This window comes from Aulostomus chinensis, chromosome 7 (assembly GCF_037954235.1).
Source record: "Aulostomus chinensis isolate RoL2024-O1b breed Wild chromosome 7, RoL_Achi_v1.0, whole genome shotgun sequence".
In the NCBI taxonomy this organism is placed as follows: domain Eukaryota; kingdom Metazoa; phylum Chordata; class Actinopteri; order Syngnathiformes; family Aulostomidae; genus Aulostomus; species Aulostomus chinensis.
In genome coordinates this window covers 3430658-3454294 of record NC_141326.1, presented here as the reverse complement: position 1 = coordinate 3454294, position 23637 = coordinate 3430658, and the positions used below count along the sequence as shown (strand labels likewise).

General features: G+C 44.1%; 1 protein-coding gene and 2 long non-coding RNA genes across 5 annotated transcripts; 2 read left to right on the top strand and 1 right to left on the bottom strand.

Moving 5' to 3' along the window:
• Nucleotides 1-7138: 7138 nt before the first annotated feature.
• On the top strand, nucleotides 7139-8526 carry LOC147258212 (uncharacterized). 2 transcript variants are annotated; one of them, XR_015116731.1, is made up of 3 exons: nucleotides 7139-7678; nucleotides 7913-8118; nucleotides 8391-8526. It is a non-coding gene; the product is annotated as an uncharacterized LOC147258212 (long non-coding RNA). The 2 variants fall into 2 exon arrangements; XR_015116732.1 differs by having other exon boundaries at nucleotides 8397-8521.
• Nucleotides 8527-9465: 939 nt separating this feature from the next.
• On the bottom strand, nucleotides 9466-16206 carry LOC147258211 (homeodomain-interacting protein kinase 2-like). Of its 2 annotated transcripts, XM_086208168.1 has the most exons (12): nucleotides 16046-16206; nucleotides 15625-15826; nucleotides 15328-15516; nucleotides 15046-15227; nucleotides 14791-14914; nucleotides 14512-14622; nucleotides 14320-14406; nucleotides 14027-14211; nucleotides 13651-13917; nucleotides 13454-13566; nucleotides 10666-10734; nucleotides 9466-10561 (listed from the first exon to the last, which is right to left on the bottom strand). In XM_086208168.1, exons 2-12 carry the CDS (start codon nucleotides 15808-15810, stop codon nucleotides 10128-10130), a joined length of 1947 nt encoding a protein of 648 aa, XP_086064294.1. In that variant the 5' UTR covers nucleotides 15811-15826; nucleotides 16046-16206; the 3' UTR covers nucleotides 9466-10127. The 2 variants fall into 2 exon arrangements, with proteins under 2 accessions (XP_086064294.1, XP_086064293.1); XM_086208167.1 differs by lacking the exons at nucleotides 9466-10561; nucleotides 10666-10734 and adding an exon at nucleotides 12407-13286 and having other exon boundaries at nucleotides 13391-13566; nucleotides 16046-16190.
• Nucleotides 15838-18955, top strand: LOC147258210 (uncharacterized). The gene is made up of 3 exons (XR_015116922.1): nucleotides 15838-16935; nucleotides 17646-18038; nucleotides 18123-18955. It is a non-coding gene; the product is annotated as an uncharacterized LOC147258210 (long non-coding RNA).
• The last annotated feature ends 4682 nt before the right edge of the window (nucleotides 18956-23637 follow it).

The following is a 23637-nucleotide window of genomic DNA, read 5'->3' as shown; positions in this document are numbered from 1 at the left end:
AATGCTGATGAATTCTTGAGTGTTGTGGATTCACTTAACTTGGTTCGTTTCGCCGATGGCCCCACTCATTGCCGTGACCACACTTTGGACTTTATTGCCACAAGTGGTTTGACCGTCGCTGCTCTGATGACAGAGAAGATGGAAATCTCTGATCCCCTCTGTATCCATGCTTTTAAGATTAAAAAAATGGAGTGAAATATCATTTGATATTAAAAACCTTGAAGAAATTTGGAACGTATTTCTTGAACTGTACACAGTCAGCTTGCTAACTTAATCATGTTGCTCAGTAAAGGTCCACCATGTGCTCATTAAATGCCAACATTAGCCAAAAATGTCCACCCTGTCATTGTCCATCCAGGTAGCAAGCCTCCATGACAGGATGGAGGGTTCATGACAGGGTGGACATGCACATTGTTTCGTCCACATGCTGATAATGTTACACATATTACAACAGCTATTACATACATGTTATAACAGTACACTATACATAGTAAGAATGGACGATATGTTTTTGTTTTTGCCGATATCAATGTCAGCAAGCCTAGTTTGTTCCCACAAGCCCAGTTTACTGGGACCGCCTCAAATACCTGTCGCCGCAGCTGTAGAAGGGCACAAAGAGGACTAGACGGCTCATCTTGGGCAGGCCCATGAGGGGACACCGAGTCGGGAGAGCATCGCGCTCTGTGTCACCGACGAGTGTTGTCAAGATACTGGATTTCACACTTGGATACAGTATTTTGAAAAATGTTGATGTTCGATTTTCGATACCAAGCAACCACTCAGAACTTTGTGCAAAAATGTTTCATTTTTAAAGAAAAATAAAGAACTTTATTCTTGAGATAGAGAATTTTTTCAAGTTATTGTGGACACATTAACAGGATGCACGATGGCTCGCTCCCCAGGGTGGTGCTCTGTGTGTGTGTGTGTGTGTGTGTGTGTGTGTGTTGGCAGCAGCGGCGCATGTGTAAACCAAGGCAGCAGCGAGAGTATCGGTACTATTGAAAAGTCATTAAGGCCTGTTTTTACTTTTCAAAATCTATATTTAATTGATAAATCGATATTTTTGACAACACTTACACTGACGCTGCTACCGCCACTGCTGCTACTGCTAGGAGCACTGGTGGTCGTGTCTCTGAAGACACTCAATTAGTTCGTCAATCAGTCAATTAATCAAGAATTTGGTCATCCGGACAGTTGGCTAACCGATCAGTCAATTTGTCAGTCAGTCAATCCACCAGTGAGTCAGTCAGTCAGTCCATCAATCAGTCAATCAATCAATCAGATGTTGTGTGTTTGTGAGGTTTTTGTTATGATTTTAACTCCATATACCCCTCCCCCAACACACACACACACACACACACACACACACACACGCACTGGGGATTGAAGTACTGTGAATTGGCTGGAGTGATGAAAACACTTAAGAATGAACTTCAAATTTCTGATTCAAATGTTAAAGGTGTTTTGGAATGTTTTCATTGCTGTGACTCAAACATGGGTGGTAAACAGTTGATGAATTGTCAGTTATAATTTTTATTTATTTTTTTGCTGTTGCAAGTAGAACTTTAGTTCAACAGTGGTGATGGATGACTGAAGTTTACAAGACAAAACCTGAGTGAGGAACTCAACTGAAGCGGCACCAATAATGTGAAATACATACCAGTACTACCACCACTACTACGAATAAAAATCATTGCATCTCAAACAAATTCAACTGAAACTGAACATTATGAAGTGTCTAAATATTTATATACACACGATGTGTTACTGTATATATTTCTACATAAGCATCTTGTGGTCTCGAGTGTTGTGTCTTGTTTTCTGACCCTGCTTTTTAAGGGGGATTGTTACAAGAACTGTGGGTTCTTCAATGTAGAAAAAAATGGCTGGAGTCGCTGAAGCAGATTGAGGTGTTTTATTTTACAAAAAGTGTGGAAAAAAAAACTTTAAAATATCCAAAAATAAAGAAACAGAAAAAAAACCTAGATGGAAGAAATCTACATGGTCACATGTCTTCTCAGGTCTGCAGCTCCCCAGACTGAACCATCGGAGCCTTCTTCTCCTTCTTCCTGTGAGAGAGGAGTGAGAGTGGAGGAGCAGAGCGGGAGGGAGAGTTTTGGCTTCTTTTCCCTTTTTTCTATCTTTTTTTTCTCTTTATTCTTTTGCTTTCTGGGTGTAAGTCAACATTGTTGAAACACGTCGTGTCTCATCGCAGACAAGTGTTCATGATATTAAACAACAGAGCCGAGGAGTTGAACTATCGCTTCATGGTGCGGGTGGACGGTTCGACTACCCACTGTTCGCCCCCTCCTCCCTCTTAAAATGCTTCGGCTGCGGGGAGGAGGGACACCTTGTCCGAGCTTGTCCGAACCGGGCCACCTCGGCCGAGGCGGGACCTGCCCCGAAGGGTTTGGAGCCGGGGACTGCTGACAAACCTGCACCTGCGGCACGGCGTCAGGCTCCGGCCACGGCACAGCGGAACGGAGCAGAGGGAGAGAGGCAGGTGGAGCGGAGCGAGCACAGGGAGGTGAGTGAGGAGGGGGTGAGTGAGACCGGTAAGATAGGTGATACTGGTGAGGGGGGGGGAGACAGGTGAGGTAGCGGAGATGTCAGGTGAAAGGGAGGGGAATGAGGGAGGTGAGGTGGTGGGGCAGACAGGTGAGAGGGAGGGTATATGCGGTAGGTGAGGTAGTGAAAGAGACAGGTGAGGTGGTGGAAGAGACAGGTGAGGCAGGCGAGATGGTGAGTGAGACAGGTAAAGTTGGTGAAACAGGTAAGATGGCGGAGAAACAGTGTGAGTTGAGAGTTGCTGATGTTGTGAACCCCAGTATGTCTGAAAGTGTGTCTGAGAATATATCAGAGAGTGTGTGTGTGTCTGAGAGTGCGTGTGTGTCTGAGAGAGCGTGTGTGTCTGAGAGAGTGCGTGTGTGTCTGAGAGAGCGTGTGTGTCTGAGAATATATCAGAGAGTGCGTGTGTGTCTGAGAGAGCGTGTGTGTCTGAGAGTGCGTGTGTGTCTGAGAGAGAGCGTGTGTGTCTGAGAGAGCGTGTGTGTCTGAGAATATATCAGAGAGTGCGTGTGTGTCTGAGAGAGCGTGTGTGTGTCTGAGAGTGCGTGTGTGTCTGAGAGAGCGTGTGTGTCTGAGAGTGCTTGTGTGTCTGAGAGTGCGTGTGTGTCTGAGAGTGCTTGTGTGTCTGAGAGAGCGTGTGTGTGTCTGAGAGTGCGTGTGTGTCTGAGAGAGCGTGTGTGTCTGAGAGTGCGTGTGTGTCTGAGAGTGCGTGTGTGTCCTAGAGTGTGTCTGGGTGTACACCTCCTCCTGCACAGCGGCGCAGTAAATGCAAGAGCATGCTGTCTGCGGTGGGGGGCTGTAAAGCCGGGCGGCTGGAGGCCCAATCAGCCACCACTGCAGACAGCGACAGTGATGCAGACGCGTATCTGTCTGACTGCACTGAGGTGTCTAACATCACCACTGCAAGTCAAGAGAAAAAAATGATGAAAATGTTCCTACAACAAACAAAGGACAGAAAAGGCCTGAATATAGAAAAATATTTCCCAGACAAACTACAGTTTCTAAATTCAGCAAAAAATGTCATTCAGAACAAGGCCACCTCTGATCTGACCAATCAGGAGGTTTTTAGATTAAAAAAACTGATGGGCAAGGCAAGAAAAGAACTTGGTTTTTAAACATGGCTGCCTTGATTTCATTTTTTAATCTTTTTAGTGCCAGTGCTTTGAACCTCTCCCTCATGGATTCTTTTAGAGTGGGGACGTTGAACGTCAATGGCGCCAGGGTGGCAGAGAAGCAGGCTTTGGTGTTTGACACAGCAAGAAGGAAAAAGATTGATGTATTGTTTTTACAAGAGACACACAGCGATGGGGGCAACGCACCTGACTGGGACAAGGAGTGGGAGGGACAGGTGGTCCTGAGCCACCGTAGGACTGCAAGTGGGGGGGTGGCTCTCCTGCTATCAAGATCATTCACCCCTTCATCGCCAGTAGCAGAGCATGTCGTACCAGGGAGATGTCTTTTAGTAAAAGCACGTTTTAATGAGCAGACCTTGGTTTTTATCAATATTTATGCCCCAACTAGTGGAACAGAGAGGAAGAGCTTTTTAGAAAAAGTTAGCATGAAACTGAACAGCTGTGGCTCGGAGGAGTTTTTGATCTTGGGTGGGGATTTTAATTGTACAGAAAATGGTTTGTTGGACTGAAACCATGAAGAGCCTCAGCCAGGGTCCCAACACGTTCTGAAGCAGCTGGTCCACTCCCACGGCCTCGTGGGTGTGTGGAGGCGGATGCCTGCAGACTGCCGGCAGTATACATGGTCTCACCTGGGAGATGGCAGGGTCTCTATGGCTCGGCTACACCGCTTTTACTGTTTTAAGAATCATTTTAATGTTTTTAAAAGCTGCAGCATCACGCCGGCTGGTTTCACCGATCATTCTTTGGTTGCATGTAATGTTTCTATAAAAAACATTTTACCGAAGAGTGCCTACTGGCATTTTAATTCAGTTTTAATTTTTGACAAGGGTTTTAGAGAGGCTTTTAAGTATTTTTGGACTGGTTTTAGACGTAGGAAAACTGATTTTACATGTCTTCGGCAGTGGTGGGACCATGGTAAGACAAAAATCAAACTCCTGTGTCAGCAGTATTCTCTCAATGTCACACGCGATGCATGCAGATCTATTAGAGAGCTGGAGAGTGAGATCGTGGACTTGGAGACATTGAGTGCGTCCACAGAAAATCGAGGATATGTTGAAGTCCTCAAGTCCAAAAAAGTGGCCTTCAAAGACCTGCTAGGTACGAAAGTGCAAGGTGCTTTGGTCCGGTCGCGGGTCCAGAACATCACGAGATGGATGCCCCCTCCAGCTTCTTCTTTGGCCTGGAAAAGCAACATGGACAGAGCAAGTATATTCACTCCCTGCTGGCAGACACGGGGCAGGAGCTGACAGAGCCTGGCCAGCTCAGAAAGCACGCCACAGGTTTTTATTCCTCCCTCTACTCGAGTGAGTACGAGGAGAAGGAAGACCTATTTGAGGGGTTTTGTGGCGATCTACCTCGCGTCTCAGAGGCAACGAGTGACCTACTGGACAGGCCGCTTCAAGAGCGCCGCTCTGCTGAAAATGCAGGGACGGCGAGCTCCTGGCATCGATGGCCTCACAGTAGAGTTCTACAAAGCTTTCTGGGACATTTTAGCTGTTGACATTTTAGAGGTTTTTAATGAGAGCTTGGCTGCAGGCACACTGCCGGTTTCCTGCCGCAGGGCCGTCATGGCCCTCCTGCCAAAGAAAGGCAACCCACAGGAGATCAGGAACTGGCGCCCCGTGTCACTGCTCTGTACCGACTACAAGATACTACCGAAAGCTCTAGCTACCAGGCTAAGGGAAGCCATGGAGGAGGTCATCCACCGTGACCAGACCTACTGTGTACCCGGCAGGTCTATGGCGGACAATGTCCACTTAATTCAAGACGTCTTGGACCTCTCTAGCCTTTTGGGGATTAACACTGGACTGATTTCGCTAGACCAGGAAAAGGCTTTTGACCGTGTTGAACACCGCTTTCTATGGAAAACCATGGAGAAGTTTGGGTTCCGCATGAGTTTTATTGCCAAGGTCCAGGCATTGTACGCAGGCATTGAGTCTATACTGAAGCTGAACGGCAGTCTGTGTGCTCCCTTCAGGGTGTGTAGAGGCGTCCGGCAGGGCTGCGCCCTGTCTGGCATGCTTTATGCACCCTCCCTGGAACCTCTCCTCTGTAGGATACGCTCAAGCATTGCTGGTTTGGTTTTACCTGGTTTTAAAAAGAACATTGTTTCATCCACTTATGCTGACAACATTATAGTGATGATAAAAAATCAAAAAGATGTCGACATTTTACATTAATTATTTGACTCTCTCTCTCAAAAGCGAAGCCCTCGCTGTCCGTCAGTGGAGCGGTGGTCTCCCAGTGCTGCTCCAGAACCTGCTCTGGAAGAAGTCAGGATTCAAATATCTGGGAGTATTCCTGGGAGACACAAAGGAAATTCAAAAGAACTGGGAAGACATCCTGGCAAAGATTGAAGGGAAAATAAAGAAATGGAGATGGTTGCGCCCCCAGATGTCCTATAGAGGTCGTGTCCTGGTGGCCAACAACATCGTAGCTTCAACGCTGTGGCACCGACTGGTCATTCAAAGATTATTAGTGGATTTCTTCTGGGACAATAAACACTGGGTCCAAAAGGGGGTTTATCTTTGCCGAGAGAGGAGGGGGGACAGGGCCTCATCCACCTAGCCAGCAGAACTGCCACCTTCAGAGTACAGTTTGTTCTAAGGTTTCTAACAGGTCCGGCAGATCTGATGTGGAGAGAACTGGCCAGCTGCATGTTCAGACGGGTGAGTAACCTGGGACTGGATGCTGCTCTGTTTTTAAATGATTTTAAATTTGTAAATGTTAATGGGATACCTCCTTTTTATAAAAGCCTTCTGATGTCATGGGCCCTTTTTAAGAGCAGTCAGGTAAGAGCTCTAATTCTCTGTTTTGGCTTTTAAATCAACCCCTTATCCATGGTGCCAGACTAGACATCTCCCGAGAGGCCATGCCGGGCTTGACCACAGCGCTGATCCGCACCAGGACTCTCCAGTTCAAACAGGTGGTGGATGCAACGTGAGGTGCAGACTGAGGCTGGACTTTGGTTTTTAAAAAATGTCCGGTGACCTGCACACTTTTATGGAAACCTGGTGCCATAATGGTATTTTATGTGCTATTAAAGACAACAACATTTGACACTGTACTGAATTAAAAAAAAACTAAATTATTGACAAAATGCAGGAAAATTGTGTTTTAAATGTGTTGTTTTTAAGAGTGCTTTTAAGTTTGGAAACTGTACATTTCTCAAAATAAAGTGGAGTTAAAAAATTAAAAAAAATCTTCTTCTAATTTGTGTGTCCAGGAGGTGAGAGGGTCAAAAATCATCAGTTGGTGGTGCGCAGCACCGTTTGTTTTATTTTTTACATTTCTTGCATCTTTGAATTTTATTTTGTCATTTTTTATTTCATAAAATGTCATGACGTGAAATTTTGTAACACCCCTAATATATACATATATGCTACTGTATATGTTTCTACATAAGGGCCTTGTCCATTAATATTTACACACTTTATAATGTTCATTTTTTATTGAATTTGTTTGAGAGAGGTGATGATGTCACGATCCCTGTCCTGTGTTTCCTGTTGTGTTGTGAAGTCAGTGTCCTGCTTCCTGTGCTCCTCCCTGTGATTGCCTCATGTGTCTCACCTGGGTGATGACACCACCTGTGCTTAGTTCCCTTGTGGATTTTACCTCTGTGTTTCCCTTTGTCCGCGTCAGGTCATTGTCATGAGTCTTAGTTTGTCATCAGTTTCGTGTCAGTTGTCAAGAGTGTTCGTTGTCTTTAGTTCACGTTGTTTGTGTCTTGTCACGCGTCTTGTTGTCTCCACTCGCGAGCCTCCAGTGTCCCACTTCCAGTCATGAGCTTCCAGGGTTCTGTCTCAAGCCTCCAGCCCCCGTCTCAAGGGTTAGGGTTAGCCTCCAGTCCCCCGCCTCGAGCCTCCCTCAGCCCTCAGCGCCCGTGACGTCAGGGAGCTGACAGGGACCTCTCCCGACCATGTTGAGCCTCCCTCAGCTGGCTCTGCAGAGCCAGAACATCTATCACCACTGTTGTGGTAAGTTCCACTTGCAACAACAACAACAACAAAATAATTTGGAACACTGAACTCATCAACAGTTTACCACTGGTGTTTGTGTCACAGCATTTGAAACATTCAACCACACTTTTAAAACACATTAGCATCAGAAATATGAAGTTCATTCTTCTCTGAGGGCTGTCCTCACTCCAGCCTATTCACAGTAATTCATCAACACTGTGTGTGTGTGGTGGCTCTCTCTCATTTCTGCAGCAGGACTTTTCTGTACCAGTCATTTCATTTATTAACACAAAGACAGAGGGCTGCAACCCAGTGGAGTCCCAGCTCAGGTGGGCCTTTTTAAGCCGGTGTTGTTTGGTGATGGGGTCGGTGTGAGATCACCAGGGCTGACATCATGCAGAGGAGCTGACGGTGTTTATCCACAGTGCTTTTGTATTTCCTCAAGACCACACAAGAAGGTGACAGCAGTGACGGACGACAGCTTTAAATGAGTTACAAATAAAGATTTAAATGTGTACTTTTTTATCAAACAAAACACTCAACTCAATCTGCTTTGTCCCCTGTTCACCTTTTAAAATCACATCTTCATGATCTGTAACCTTGTGCTGCTTCAATCTCGTCTCTCCCTTTGGGAATTCTAGTTAGAATGTGAAAAGCCCAAATTAAGAATTTTATTTGATAGTCATCAATCATTAAATTATTTGTCATCACAAGTATTTCTCATCTCGAGGTCCAGGGCTCACAACCAGAGGCTGCTGGGTGACCTGAGCTCTCTCTCTACAGCCACTAGAGGGGGCAGCAGCATCAACATCAAGGCTCAACAGCTTCCACATCAGAAGTTCCAAACATTTTAGCAGGACCAGCTCGCTTGCAGATTGCTGTCATGTAGCAATGTTAGCATGCTTTAAAAATACAGGAGCATACTTTTACCAATAAGTTTGTGAATTGCTATCATTCCTTCAAATGTTTATCCTGAAATATATGCTGCTAGCACATTAGCATACTAAATGTTAACAGCAACAGGTAGCCACCTGGAGAAAGACATACATTTTAGTGTATGATGATCCTCTCGTATGCGAAATACTCACATGCTAACAACAACAGCTGCCTTTCCATTTGTTATTCCATCCATCCATCCATTGTCTTCCACTTATTCCTGTTAGGGTCACAAGGGGGGTGGAGCCTATCCCAGCGGCTTTTGGGCGAGAGGGTTCACCAGTCCATGACAGGGCCAACACATATAGACAGACAAGCATTGGCTCTCCCAGCCACGCCTACGGTCAATTTAGAGTCTGGATTAACCTGGTCCCCTCTTGATGTCTTTGGACTGTGGAGGAAGCTGGAGTACCAGAGAGAACCCAGCAGGAACAGGGAGAACTTGGAGACTCACCCAGAAAGACCCCGTATGTATCAACATACATTATGTATCAACATTAAAATAGTAGCATGTTGCTAGCAATTTGGCATGCTAACGTACGAGCAGCAAAATGTTGCTTGATGTGTAGCGGTGTAGTATGTAGCAATGTTAGCATGGTAGCATTGGGCAAAGATTTCCTGCTTTTAGCAGGGACATTTATTTGATCATGAAGGTGAGGGCGTCAGCTTCATTTAGAGATAGATTTATAACACTTCTCTTCATGTCATATTACAACAAAAATGACTGATAAACAAATGGTTTCACCTCTGAAAAGGCACTTTATTCCTCAACATTGATACAATGGAGAATCTACATCGATAGCATTCATTGCCTTGAGGCTAGTGAGGCTGTGAAGGGCCATAAAACCCAATATTGTCTTGGTGATATTCTGAACACACATCAGACAGCGACATCAAATCCTTTACATTTTATTTTCAAGCACATTTTAGACATTCAGTGCAGCTCAATGTTCTTGATATCAATCTTTCTTCTTCCTTATTTTGAAGGATGTTGGTGGCTGCTCCTGTTTGAAAAACCTCCAGGCTGAAGACTCATAGTGGTGAAGATGATCGTTGTGAATTCCCTTCTTGAGTGTTAAGTTCATATGAATGTCTTCATTTAATTTCAGTTCATATGTTATTTTATCATTTTGATCAGGCATCATTTAGTTGGGTAGTTGACATTGAGTCAGGACCTTCAGGGAGCAGCCAAGTTCATGTTTGGGAACTTTTTGGGTCCTTGGTTGTTCTCAGGCATTGACATAATGATGCTAAACTGTAGCTGCTCAAACCCTTTTTTCAATGAAGGAGTTAAATGTCATCCGTGTCCTGATCTGTGTCTCTTATAGGGGTACGTCCTTGGGAGTCGTGGTCCACTGAAGAGTTCCGTATCCAAAAGGTTATCGAATCGTGATGAAGGGATGCTGGAGTGAGAGGCGGTGGTCTTCAACTTCAGACGGGGGTTGACTGGTGGGACTGCTGGAGTGTTTGGAAACAGGAGGGGGCATGACGGCCGGAGGGGGGTCTGATGGAGGGATGGCTAGAGGGGGAGTTAACAGGAGGGGGTATGACGGCCGGACAGGGGGGTGGGATTGCTGGAGGGGTTGTTGACAGGAGGAGGCATGAAGGCATGAGAGAGGGTAGGGATGGTGGGATTGATAGAGGGGTAGTAAAAAGGAGGAGGCATGATGGGATAAGTGGGACGTTGAATGGGGGGAACGATAGAGGGGTAGTAAACATGGGGGGGCATGATGAGACAAGTGGGATGTTGACTGGGGGGCATGAAGGAGGGGTAATAAACAAGAGGGGGCATGACGGGATGAGTGGGGGGTTGGATGGGGGGTATCCTGGGGGGCAGGTAGTACACATGGGTGGGATTGGGAGCAGGTTTTGGGGGGGCAATATGGATGAGGGTAGGGAGGGAAGAGGGGGATGATGGGAGGTTTTCGGTCCTGGTGTTCTCCTGCTTGGGTTCCTGGTGAGGCTCTGAAAGTCAACATCAATCACAGTCACATGTTAAACACAAAAAGTCTCAGTGGGTCGTCAGAGAACTCTGATCTGATATTTAGCTTCTCTACACGTCCACTCACCCGTCCTTCCTCCCTCCATCGCTGGACAAGCTGCAGCCTTCTTTGTTGTCTTCTTCTTCTTCTTCTTCTTCTGATTTTTCTCAGGCTGTTTATCAGTTGTTTTCAAACAACATCAGTTGTTGCTCACATCTGCTGGCAGCGGCGACTGTTCGATCAAAACTAGATCTTCTCAATCGCAGAGTCAAAGTACGATCAAGGCTGTTTCAAGAAGCATCAACAGCAGGTTTGTGATACGCCCCCCCCCCCCCCAGCTGACCAACACACGCACACACACACACACACACACACACACACCGTGTGGTCTTGACCCAAAATAGGTTATTCGTTCTTAAAAGATTGACTTAAAAGTTTTAATGAATGGTCTGAAAGTCCCACTGTAACTGAGAGACACTGAACAATCCGAAATAAGCTCTCCCTCTTAGACTGGAAAACTGTACAAAAAGAAAAACAGCTTTTACCAAAAAAAAAAAGAACTCTCATTGTAAATGAAAAGCAGTTTTTATATTAACATTTTTTACCATTTATATTTTTTACTGTTTTTCCAAACACCCTGAAGAGATTCTTGAAGCAAAGAAAACGAATGACAGTAAGGAATTTTGTATTTGGTACTTAATATTAGACACATTTGTGAAAGCCTCAAAAATCCCAGAACAACTTGCTTCGAAAGCATTTGCTCATTTTTTGCTGTTGTAATGATTGTTGCGGTTAATTGTGTTCAGACTTTAATTGTTATGGAAGATAACTTTGTGTTTGTGGTCAACAAATATCAGCTCCTTGCTGTGTGTCTGAGAGGGCTGTGAATATTAATGGGACGGGTCATCATTATCTATCATATCTATCATATGGTGATGTGGCAACAGGCCTCATTGCATTTTCTGATCGTAGTCACTATGTCATCTGGATGATGGTGTGAAATTTCCTGTCCTGTAAAAACGACAACTCTGTCCAGACGTCATTATCCATGCTCATCCTAAAACGTGAAGCTCTGGGTGCATCCCCACTCACTGTGCAGTCTGCTGATTCACAATACAGATCCTTTTGATAAATTACATCTTTCTGTAATGAACAAGGCTCGCCTTCATGCTGCAAACGTTGGATATTCATTGGATTGGATATTCAGGTTGTTTTGTTTTTTTTTCCTGAAGAATTATCACCCATGTCATCATACTGCTGAAATAACTCCAAAACACAAGATAAAAATGTGACCATTTAAAGGTAAGAAAGGTAGAATTCTTTGTATGTTAGCATGCTGCTGCCATGTTAGCAAGTTGCTAGAACACATTTGCAGGTTAGCTTGCAAATGGCTATCACACATAAAAAATTGCATGCTTACGAAAACTGCTAGCATTTAGCCTACTAACAGCCTGCCAACTGTATTCAGTTATAAATTTTAGAATGTTGTAATGGTGCTTGTATGCTAGCATGCCAGGAGGATATTCACATGCTAAGTATGCACATGCAAACAACTGCAGCCTATTTTCCTATTGCTATTATGTAGGAATTTTATTGGAGTAGCACGCTGCTAGCATTTTAGCATGCAAACATACAAACAGCAGAAGCTTACTATATATGATAGATTTATAACACTTCTCTTCATGTCATATTACAACAAAAATGACTGATAAACAAATAGTTTCACCTCTGAAAAGGCACTTTATTAGTCAACATTGATACAATGGAGAATCTACATTGATAGCATTCATTGCCTTCAGGCTAGTGAGGCTGTGAAGGGCCATAAAATCTATATTGTCTTGATATTTTGAACATCAAATCCATCCATTACATTTTATTGGCAAGCACATTTTAGACATCAAGCGCAGCTCAATGTACTTGATATTAATCTTCGTTCGTCCTGATTTTGAAGGATGTTGGTGGCTCCAGGCTGAGGACTCATAGTAGTGAAGACGATGAAGGGCTGCTGGAGTGTGAGGTGGTGGTCTTCAACTTCAGTGTCGATTTTCACATTTTTCTTGATACACAAGACGGGGGTTGACTGGTGGGATCCTAGATAGCAGTCACATTTGGGCCTTGTTTGGAACTTCTGGCTCTGATGTGGGCCAAATTTGGGCCAAACATGAATTACATGAATTGTTATCTAGGATTGCTGGAGGGTTCACGAACAAGAGGGGGCATAATAGCAGGAGAGGGGGGTCTGAATGTGGGATTTACAGAGGGGTTGTTGACAGGAGGGGGCATGACAACATGAGAGAGGGGAGGGATGGTGGGATTGATAGACGGGTAGTAAAAAGGAGGAGGCATGATGGGATAAGTGGGACGTTGAATGGGGGGAACGATAGAGGGGTAGTAAACATGGGGGGGCATGATGGGATGAGTTGGACGTTGAATGGGGGGAATGATAGAGGGGTAGTAAACATGGGGGGGCATGATGAGACAAGTGGGATGTTGACTGGGGGGCATGAAGGAGGGGTAATAAACAAGAGGGGGCATGACGGGATGAGTGGGGGGTTGGATGGGGGGTATCCTGGGGGGCAGGTAGTACACATGGGTGGGATTGGGAGCAGGTTTTGGGGGGGCAATATGGATGAGGGCAGGGAGGGAAGAGGGGGATGATGGGAGGTTTTCGGTCCTGGTGTTCTCCTGCTTGGGTTCCTGGTGAGGCTCTGAAAGTCAACATCAATCACAGTCACATGTTAAACACAAAAAGTCTCAGTGGGTCGTCAGAGAACTCTGATCTGATATTTAGCTTCTCTACACGTCCACTCACCCGTCCTTCCTCCCTCCATTGCTGGACAAGCTGCAGCCTTCTTTGTTGTCTTCTTCTTCTTCTGTTTCTCAGGCTGTTTATCAGTTCTTTTCTTGCTTTTCTTGCAATTTCCATCATTCTTCTTTTTACGGGTGACGCCCTGGTTGGGGGGCTGGGCCAGGCTTGTATCACCGGCTCTGTAAAATCATTTTTAGGATGTTGAAAATGAGTCATATAAATTAAAACCTCTAATTATGATCATGTCAAGAAGGGGAGCCTACCTGTGTGAAGGCCCATCGGTCTTCATCCTTTTCAGTGCTGGGCTTTGATTCCCATCGTCACCTCCATGGTCAGCCTCATCTCTTTTGCGCTTCCTTGTTGCAAGAACACGCGGCCTCTTGGGCTTTGGTGCTGGGCTGGAATTCCCATCCTTACCATCATCACTTTCGTCTCTCTTCCGCTTCTGTCTGGTGGAAGGAAGAGGAGGCCTCTGCTGGGTTGTCTGGGCAATCCAGGGTAATGTTGCAATTTGGATGCAGGTCTTGGCACTGCAAGACAAGAACACATTCCATCAGATGTGCAAGTACAAAACATAAAGAGTGTTTCCTGATGAAGAAGAGAGCACAAACTTAGAATGAAATCAGAGTGTTGACTTACTAGGTGCTGGTGGTGCTATGAGCCTGTAAGTGCTCCATGGACATAAACGCGTGCTCCAGCACCTCATGGGGTGTGATCCGTTTTGAGGGATCCAGCTGAAGCATCTTCTTGATCAGATCGACAAACATTTGTAGATCAGACCTCTGGGCTGCTTGATCAGCAGGATCCTGCAAATAAGCACCGTACTGGAACACACAAGGATCAAGGTCAGGGGTATCTTCAACTCTGACTGGAGTGCTTGAGCTACACTCCAAAAATATGTTCATTTGCACATTTTGACAGTTGACACTTACACGGAGAAGGTCATCTAAGCAGCTGAGCTCAATCATCCTGGTGTCCAGGAACATGGCTCCTGTCTCCAAACAAAAGAGCTCTGGTGTCTGAAGAAAGAGAACCACATTTTAATGAACTCTTTTGAGTTCAGAGAAAGAACAAAAATGTGGTGTGGTTCAGTTGGATGTGAGCAGTAGTGAAGAGGTACAAACCTTGAGTTCCCACAGACCGTCTTCATCTTGATGGAAGTAGTTGGCAGTCTTCCATCCAGACTCCAACATGAATTGAGGAATTGGACCCTGGGTATCAGTGATGAACCTGAGCTGAAGGTAGAGCACAAAGTCAACTCATGCTTGCAGTCAACACAGAGGACTTAGAAGCACTCATTTTGATATTGTGAACTCCTGTATTTGTACTCCAAACAACTTCCAACTACACCAGTATAAATATATATACCTGTACACACACAGTGGACTTTAAGGGGAACTTACCAGGTTGTACTCGTTGGACCCAGGGTAGAGAAACTCTCCAAGGAACATGTAAACGGCCATGTTGCCCACAGACCACACGTCAATAGCTTCCGTGTATGGCAGCCCTAAAATGATTTCTGGAGCACTGAGAGAGAATCAACAGAAAAAAATCACATGAACCGTGAGAAGTACTTCCATTACCTTCAATGAAGTAGATTCACATAGTTGGCCAACAATACAGTCACAAAGAGATCAATTATTGCTGCAGTTCCTTACCGGTTTGCAAGGCACTGAAGAGTAGTGCCCTGCTCTGCCTCACAGGCTTCAAGGGCAAGGCCAAAATCAATGATTTTGATGCGGAAGGGCTGTTTCTGATGGTCCACAAGCATGACATTATCAAGCTTGAGGTCACTATGCAGAATTTGGGCCTCCTTTAAATGGCATAATCCACTTGCCAGCTGAAAGAGTGTTAAAGGAGAAAACATGAATGGATCACAAGGACAAGAGTATTCCATCATGACCCCTTTTGAATTGTGGAAGGAATGTTGTAGAACATACCTGATGGATGATGGGCCTGATAGATGTCAGACTCAGAGGTTTGAAGCGTCTTGCCTCCATGACGCTGTGCAGAGTCTGCTGTAAAAGCTCAAACTCCAGACAAGCGTCTCCGTTTAAGGAGAAGGCCTGCTCCCAGTGGATGAAGAGAGAGCTGTGGTCCAGCCTCTTTATCTTCTGCAGCATGTTTATCTGCAGATGTATGAAAAAGATGATATTAAGTTGAGTTGTTGGGTCATAAACTTTATTGGACCACTGTGCCAAGTATTTTCACTGATGATGCAGCGTTGATTGTCCTACCTCACGTCTGGCATCGTCTCTGTTCATGGTTTTGAGGGCCACTATTCTCTGTTGGCCGTTCTTGTCAGTCCTCCTACACTTGATGACTTTGCCAAAGGCGCCCTGTCCCAGAAAGCACAGGACCTCGTAGGTGGAGGTTCCAGACTGCAGAATGCTTCCATGGACCAGTTCGTCTCTGTAAGCCATAGTTGGTTTTCTGAGACTGAAATAAAGATACGACATTGAGAACACGAGCGAGACGTCTCTTTCTACGTGTGAAAGATCGACAGCTGAAACTAGACGTGATAAGGTTGATGACAAAGTTAATATTCGGTCTCACCCTGCTTCAATGGAGCAAATTTAAAACTTCAATACTGTGTCTGATATAATTGACATCTTCAGGAACAAACGACCGCTTTGTATTCAAACCCTTTTAGCTCACCTGTTCACAACAAAATACCGTTCTCTGTATAGAAACGGTGATTATTTGTGTTTTGATGTTGTCTTCCTCTGACAAAGGTTGCACCAAGGTTGAAATGTCTGAGGTGATCAAGTGAGGTCTTTTATAACTTTTGAAAATGACCCCATGTTGGCAGGCAGGGTTGTGTGATGTGAGAAGATGTCTGAATTCTGACTCAGTTAAAATTCCGATTGTGCCAAGATGACCCACATGACTGGGCAGGTGGGGTTAGCCTAGCCTGCTAGCACTTTCATTACCACTGCCTCACCGGCTCTCACCAGAGAGAGATGTACAAACAACCGATGTTGTTGATTCACAAAGATTAATAAAGCTGCAATAACTTATTTATGAGAGATCTTTAGTTGTCCCTGCCTCTCTGTTTCTGACTGTGGTCTCCTGATCAGGTTGAATGTGGCGCCAGCCCCTCTTTACCGCCTGGATGTCTACTCTACTTGGGAAAATATAAATGTGAAGACTCATTGTGTTGGTGTACTGAACGATCACACAAATCTGACAAGACCCCTGAAGCTCCACCCTAGCATGGTTCCATAGCTCAGAGTTGATTGGCTGTATGTGCCTCTGGCACCAACAGTCCTGTTGTGAGGTGCTGTTAAGGATTCCTGGGGGGCTGGTGCCAATTTCAGCAGCCTTCAGGCCCCACCAAGCATTTTTCAGTCTAAACGACATTTAATAAACGTCTCATGGTCCTTTCACATCTGTTTGGACTGCTATCATGAGTTGACTTTGTGCTCTACCTTCAGCTCAGGTTCATCACTGATACCCAGGGTCCAATTCCTCAATTCATGTTGGAGTCTGGATGGAAGACTGCCAACTACTTCCATCAAGATGAAGACGGTCTGTAGGAACTCAAGGTTTGTACCTCTTCACTACTGCTCACATCCAACTGAACCACACCGCATTTTTGTTCTTTCTCTGAACTCAAAAGAGTTCATTAATTTCACTGATTTCATTGTAAGTTTGTGCTCTCTTCTTTATCTGAAAATACTCTTTATATTTTGCACGTGCACATCTGATGGAATGTCTTCTTCTCTTGCAGTGCCAAGACCTGCACTCAAATGGCAACATTACCCTGTGTTAGAAAGCCCTCATAGTTGAAGTAGAATGTTGTTTGGTTCATTCATTGTGTTTTATTTCCATTTACAGAGTAAATTTAATGTTACAGTTTTTTCCGTAGTGTCCCTGAACTCACCTTGTTTACCGTTATTCTGCGTCTTGGATTCTCTTGTGCGTGCATGTTTATATATAACAATTATATCTGCTTCGAAAGACGTTCAAACTGTAATTTCTTTGCTGTGTGTAAATGACCAAAGGTGAGTGGTTTTGTGTTCACTTAGTACAGAGTGTGATTATTCACTGTTTATAGTTACTGGTTGATTGTTGAGGCACATTATCGAAAAGTACGGAACGGACATTAACTTTACCATTACCCCCTCAAGTTGTTACTTATTTCACGTCTGGTTATGTTATTCACGTTACTTTTCTTCAGTATAAGTGTTATTTACAGTGGTTGTGCTTAAGATATGTTCATTACTGATATTGATTACTGTTTTTAATATTCCAGAACCTCAGCGATCTGTAACAGCTATCTGCCATGGATCCCTATCAGCTGTTCTGACTTTATCCTGTAAGAAAGAAGGGCTGCCTGTTCTCGAACCGGAACACCTCATACCTTGCGCCGCTCTGAAACCACACACCTGGAGATATCAGTCTCTTTTTTATCCTGGATTGCCCAGACAACCCAGCAGAGGCCTCCTCATCCTTCCGCCGGACAGAAGCGGAAGAGAGATGCAAGTGATGATGGTGGACATGGGAATTCCAGCCCAAAACCACATCCTCAGAGGCCGCGTCTTCTTGCTACAAGGAAGCGCAAAAGAGATGAGGCTGACCATGGAGGTGACGATGGGAATCAAAGCCCAACATCAAAAAGGATGAAGACCGATGGGCCTTCACACAGGTAGGCTCCCCTTCTTGACATGATCATAATTAGAGGTTTTAATTTATATGACTCACTTTCTACATCCTAAAAATGATTTTACAGAGCCGGTGGTACGAGCCCGGCCCAGCCCCCCAGCCAGGGCGTCACCCATAAAAAGAAGACCGATGGAAATTGCAAGAAAAGCAAGAAAAGAACTGATAAACAGCCCGAGAAACATCAGAAGAAGAAGAAGAGGAAGACAACAAAGAAGGCTGCAGCTTGTCCAGCGATGGAGGGAGGAAGGACGGGTGAGTGGACGTGTAGAGAAGCTAAATATCAGATCAGAGTTCTCTGACGACCCACTGAGACTTTTTGTGTTTAACATGTGACAAGAACAGACTGCAGCGCACAGTTAAGACTGCCGAAAAAATCACTGGAGCCCCCCTGCCCTCCATTCAGGAACTGTACTCCTCCAGAGTCAGGAAGAGGGCAGGGAACATCATTGGAGACCCTTCTCACCCTGGACACAAACTGTTTTCACTCCTCCCCTCTGGCAGGCGCTACAGAGCCCTGCGCACAAAAACAACAAGACTGAAAAACAGTTTCTTTCCCACGGCCATATCTCTCTTAAACAGCTGATCTGCTAACCTGCTGCACTGTTGAGTGGTCGCACACTCATGTTTAACTGGACACTCACTCAAGTCTGCACTACATTGTGTACCTTGTGCCAACTGTGTTTTTGCACTAATCATGTACATATTATCTTCTTTGCATAGGTGTATATATTATCTATTATTTATGTTAGATTTGCGTGTTTCTTCTGCTCATTCCATGAGTGACACCAACCGCCGGAGTCAAATTCCTTGTATGTTGTGAACATACTTGGCCAATAAAACTGATTCTGATTCTGACTGAGCTGTGCTTGATGTCTAAAATGTGCTTGCCAATAAAATGTAATGGATTTGATGTTCAAAATATCATCAAGACAATATAGATTTTATGGCCCTTCACAGCCTCAGTAGCCTGAAGGCAATGATTGCTATCAGTGTAGATTCTCCATTGTATCAATGTTGACTAATAAAGTGCCTTTTCTGAGGTGAAACCATTTGTTTATCTGTCATTCTTGTTTTAATATGACATGAAGAGAAGTGTCATAAATCTATCTCTAAATGAACATTTTTTATGCTAAATGTTAGCAGTGTATGTTGGCATGCAAACTTTTATGTATGACAGCCATTTGCAAGCTAACGTGCTGAAGTATGCTAGCAACTTGTTAGCATGGCAGCATTATGCTAACATGTTTCGAATTCTACCTTTCTGAACTTAAAATGGTGACATTTTTATATCGCGCACTTGTATTTTGGAGTTATTTCAGCAGTGTGATGGGTGAGAATTCCATCCATCCATCGTCATCTTCCGCTTATTCCTACACATTAAGGGTTGGGGGGGGGCTGGAGCCTATCCCAGCGTCAACGGGCGAGAGGCGGGGTTCACCCTGGACAGGTCGCCAGTCCATCGCAGGGCCGACATAGAGAGACGAACAACCATTCACACTCACATTCACACCTACGGTCAATTTAGAGAATCAATCAGCCTTGTCCCCAATTGATGTCTTTGGACTGTGGGAGGAAGCCGGAGTACCAGAGAGAACCCACACAGGAACAGGGAGAACATGGAGACTCACACAGAAAGATCCTGCGCCCGAGCCAGGACTCGAACCCGGAACCTTCTTGCTGTGAGGCCACAGTGCTGACCACTGCACCACCTTGCAGCCCGGGTGAGAATTCTTCAGGAAAAAAAATTCTGAATATCCAACCATCCATTTTCGTTCGCTTATTCCTTTTAAGGGTCGCAGGGGGGTGGAGCCTATCCCAGCGGCTACAGGCGAGAGGCGGGGTTCACCCTGGGCAGGTCGCCAGTCCATCACAGGGCCAACACAGAGAGACAGACAACCATTCACACTCACAGCCGCGCGTACGATCAATTTAATTTAAATTTGTTGACTATCGATATCAGCCTTTGCAGGTAATCCATTGCGGTGCTGTTTCTACAAACTGTTTGAGAAAAGCACTCAAAGGAAAAGTGACCCTGAAGGATTTTTTGGGGGCAGAAACTCTTTTGACTGTGACAGAAAAAAGGTTCAGTTTAGGAAAATGTCATGGTTCAGGTTAAAATCCGACCTCTCGCATGGGATTTCTGTTAGAAAACTGTGCTAAAGAAAAACTTTGAAGTAAATTGTATGTTAACATATGAAATGTAGCTAAGCAACTTAAAAAAAACTCTTGGGTGTTTGTAGAGATTGTGAATCAGCAGAAGTGAGTGGGGATTCACCCAGAGAAGGTAAGTCACACAGAAATAAAAGGCCATGTCAATGAACTTATTTTATTACCTCACTCAATTAGCAGGTTCTGCAGCAGCTCACTCTTCTCTTCAACACCATCTATGATTTTGTTGCTATCCAGCATCTTTAAAATATCTGGTTTAGCAGCCATGAGCATAAAAGCCTTGAGGTGCTGTTGAGAGCTCCTGAGCCTGTTTTTGATGAGTTTCAGGGTCAAAAACTTTTTGTAAATCGTCTCCACCTCATCTTCTGCACCTCTGGGCCATCCTCTATTGTCTGGGTTGTGTGTTCCTCAAATACAGACATCTTCATCCTCTTCCACTGTCCTGCCAGGCTGATGAGCTCTGTAAATTGGCCACCGTTGCTCCGTCATCAAATGCAGCAGACACTTGCTCAGCTGTAGGAGTGCTGCCTCTGGAAACCACCAGCATCAGCTGCTACTGTACCTGCTTGAAGTTTTTGGGTCCAGAAGTAACAAAGCAGCCTACAAAGTGCCATTTTTGAGGAATCGCTGGTGACTGTCACCTAAACCTGTGTTCATGATTTTAAGATGGACATCAGTCTCGTGATTTTTCAGCATCAGTCACAGCCTCATATTGGCAGCTCTCTCCAGGCATGGATTACTTCCTTCTACCCCGATCTGTGTTTGGTTGTTGGCCCACGGGACAAACGTGTCAGCTGCTGGGTCACTGATATGAAAGGATTTTCAACAGGCCAATTTTAAAATAGAAAAAAAAAAACATTTCTGATGTATTTATTCAAACATTAAGAATGTCTTTTACCCATTAATTCAGATGAATTCTTGAAATTAAGTGATTTTAGAGTTTTTTTTTCATTTCAGTGAATTGACCTTGGCCTTAAAAAAGTCATGTGGTGCGACCGTGATTTAAATTAAAATGAATTTATTTCCTTGATACACTTCAATTTTATTTTACTTGTTTTCTGTAATTTAAAATGTGAAGAAACAAAGTATTTGTATTTCTTTGAGTTTCTGTCAGTAACGACTTCACGTTCTGTTCTATAGTGTCACAAAATCCCCTCTTAAATGTCGCTCACAGATTTACTTTTTTTTGTAAATCACATAAAACTGATGAACTGATTGGGTGCTCAGAACGGTGACCACACATAAAATTTATCATGACTAAAGTATCTTTTAAGAGTACCATTCGCCTAAACATAGTGCATCAGAGATGATTGTTTCTGCAACAGAAATTAAGTGTTTTATTTTGAATTAATTACAGGTGTTGCTATTATTGGTCTCACCACATGATGAGTGGTCGCTCCAAATGTCAAAGATATGACATCAGGATATGAATGTCCTTAAAAATCCACTTAAAAAGATCAACACAATAAATTCAAAGCAAAAATAGTTCAGATCATAATTTATTCAATGTTCTCTGGTCCACAAACATTTCATAAACCCTTTATTTAATTAAACAAACATTTAATCATATGGTGGACCACAGGGTTCAGTTTTAGGACCGATTCTCTTCACTCTTTACATGCTCCCATTAGGTGACATAATACTGAAGCACTCAATCAACTTCCACTGTTATGTGGACGACACACAACTTTACTGGTCGATGGAGCCAGACGACACAAGCCAGCTTACTCATCTGCTAGACTGCCTTAAAGACATTAAATCCTGGATGTCCTCTAACTTCTTAATGCTCAATTCAGATAAAACTGAGGTCATCGTGTTTGGACCTAAACACCTCAGGGACACACTCTTGAATCGGATCACTACTCTAGATGGCATCACCCTGACCCCGAGTACAACCGCAAGAAACCTTGGAGTCATTTTTGACCAGGACCTTTCCTTCAGCTCCCACATAAAGCATGTGACAAGGACCGCCTTCTTCCATCTGCGAAGTATCGCTAAGATTAGGAACATCCTTTCCCAGAGTGATGCTGAGAAACTGGTGCATGCATTTATCACTTCTAGGCTGGACCACTGCAACTCTCTACAATTCTACAATTTCATTTAGCAGACGCTTTTGTCCAAAGCGACGTACAACACAAGCAAGAAGTTAGACTTAATTAAGGAAAAGCCCATAGGCAGAGCCGGCCCGCGGCATAGGCAGTATAGGCAAATGCTAAGGGCGCCGTCCATCAGGGGGCGCCAGAAGGGGGATATACAGTATATATACTGTATAGCAAAGCCTAGAACAATAACCTAATAGAAATGATTTTCCCTTTTCCCTAAGTCGCACCCCCCCCCCACACCCCCACACCCCACGCGCGCGCCCCCAGTCCCCCCTCCTCCTCCGACTAATCACACCTTACCAACCTGCTCCATGGGGAACGGTCGTTTTTTGATACGTAAAAAAACATGTCAAAACGTCCCAAACTGTCTGGTGCCCAGGGGAGAAAAAAAAGGAAAGAAGAGGAGGAAAAACGCGATAAAGACAGAGGTAATGTAAATGTAAATGTTCCAGTTAAGATGATGTCATGATATTATTTTTCTGTCGCGGAATGATGGATAATAACGTCATTAACCATCAGCATAGGATACCCAGATAGCAAGACTACATTGAAATCTCGGTCAACTATAAATCGATATGGTTGACTGGGAAATAAATATGATTGAAATTTCATCGATTTATAGTTGAGCGGGAATGCTTTCAATGACTCTTTGCTATCTTGGTAGTAGCTTATCAATAAATAGCCAGCTAACTGTTCATTTTGACATCAGCTTATGTTATGAAAGGGTCGAAGCTGTTATGAAAAATAGTAATGTAACAAAATCAACCTTACCTTCCTCAGGTAAATGTGTAAATATGAGATTTATTCAGCAGGCGTTATAATGTTAAATTTGCTTACATTCTGACGTATCGTTGGCTCACGTTTTCCCAGCTTGTAATAGTTCATCAAATTGCTGTTAATTTCCATCTCTTTTATATATTATAACTGTAAGCCTAGCTGTTAGTTCATATATTCTTAAGTGTGTTTATAGTGGTTAACTTTATATCAACGTGCATCATCAATGTTAAGAGGAAAACATATATTATACTGCAGTTTACTGATACCTTTTCTTCTGCTAATTAGCATTTTACTGAAATGACAATAAAACTGATATCATTAGTAATATATAAATTACTTATATCATTTGCACCTCGAAAAAGTGCACTGTATATTACACAGTATAGTATAGTCTACATGCATGCATTTCTTAGGATTTTCATTTATATTATTTCATTTTATTTTATTTCTTGAAATGTGTGATTAGACTGCTGTTACCTACTCCTCTTCTCTTTTCAGATGCGCTGCTGAGATTCCTCAGTCCCACCCTCTTAA

Bases quoted from the DNA above. Each gene is read 5' to 3' on its own strand.
- LOC147258211 (XM_086208167.1), bottom strand. From the start codon at position 15,810: ATGGCTTACAGAGACGAACTGGTCCATGGAAGCATTCTGCAGTCTGGA. The intron at 14,915-15,045 runs GTAAGGAACTGC...ATTCTCTCTCAG, and splicing joins CTTCAGTGCCTTGCAAACCG to TGCTCCAGAAATCATTTTAG. The intron at 13,918-14,026 runs GTAAGTCAACAC...CTTGTCTTGCAG, and splicing joins CATAGCACCACCAGCACCTA to TGCCAAGACCTGCATCCAAA.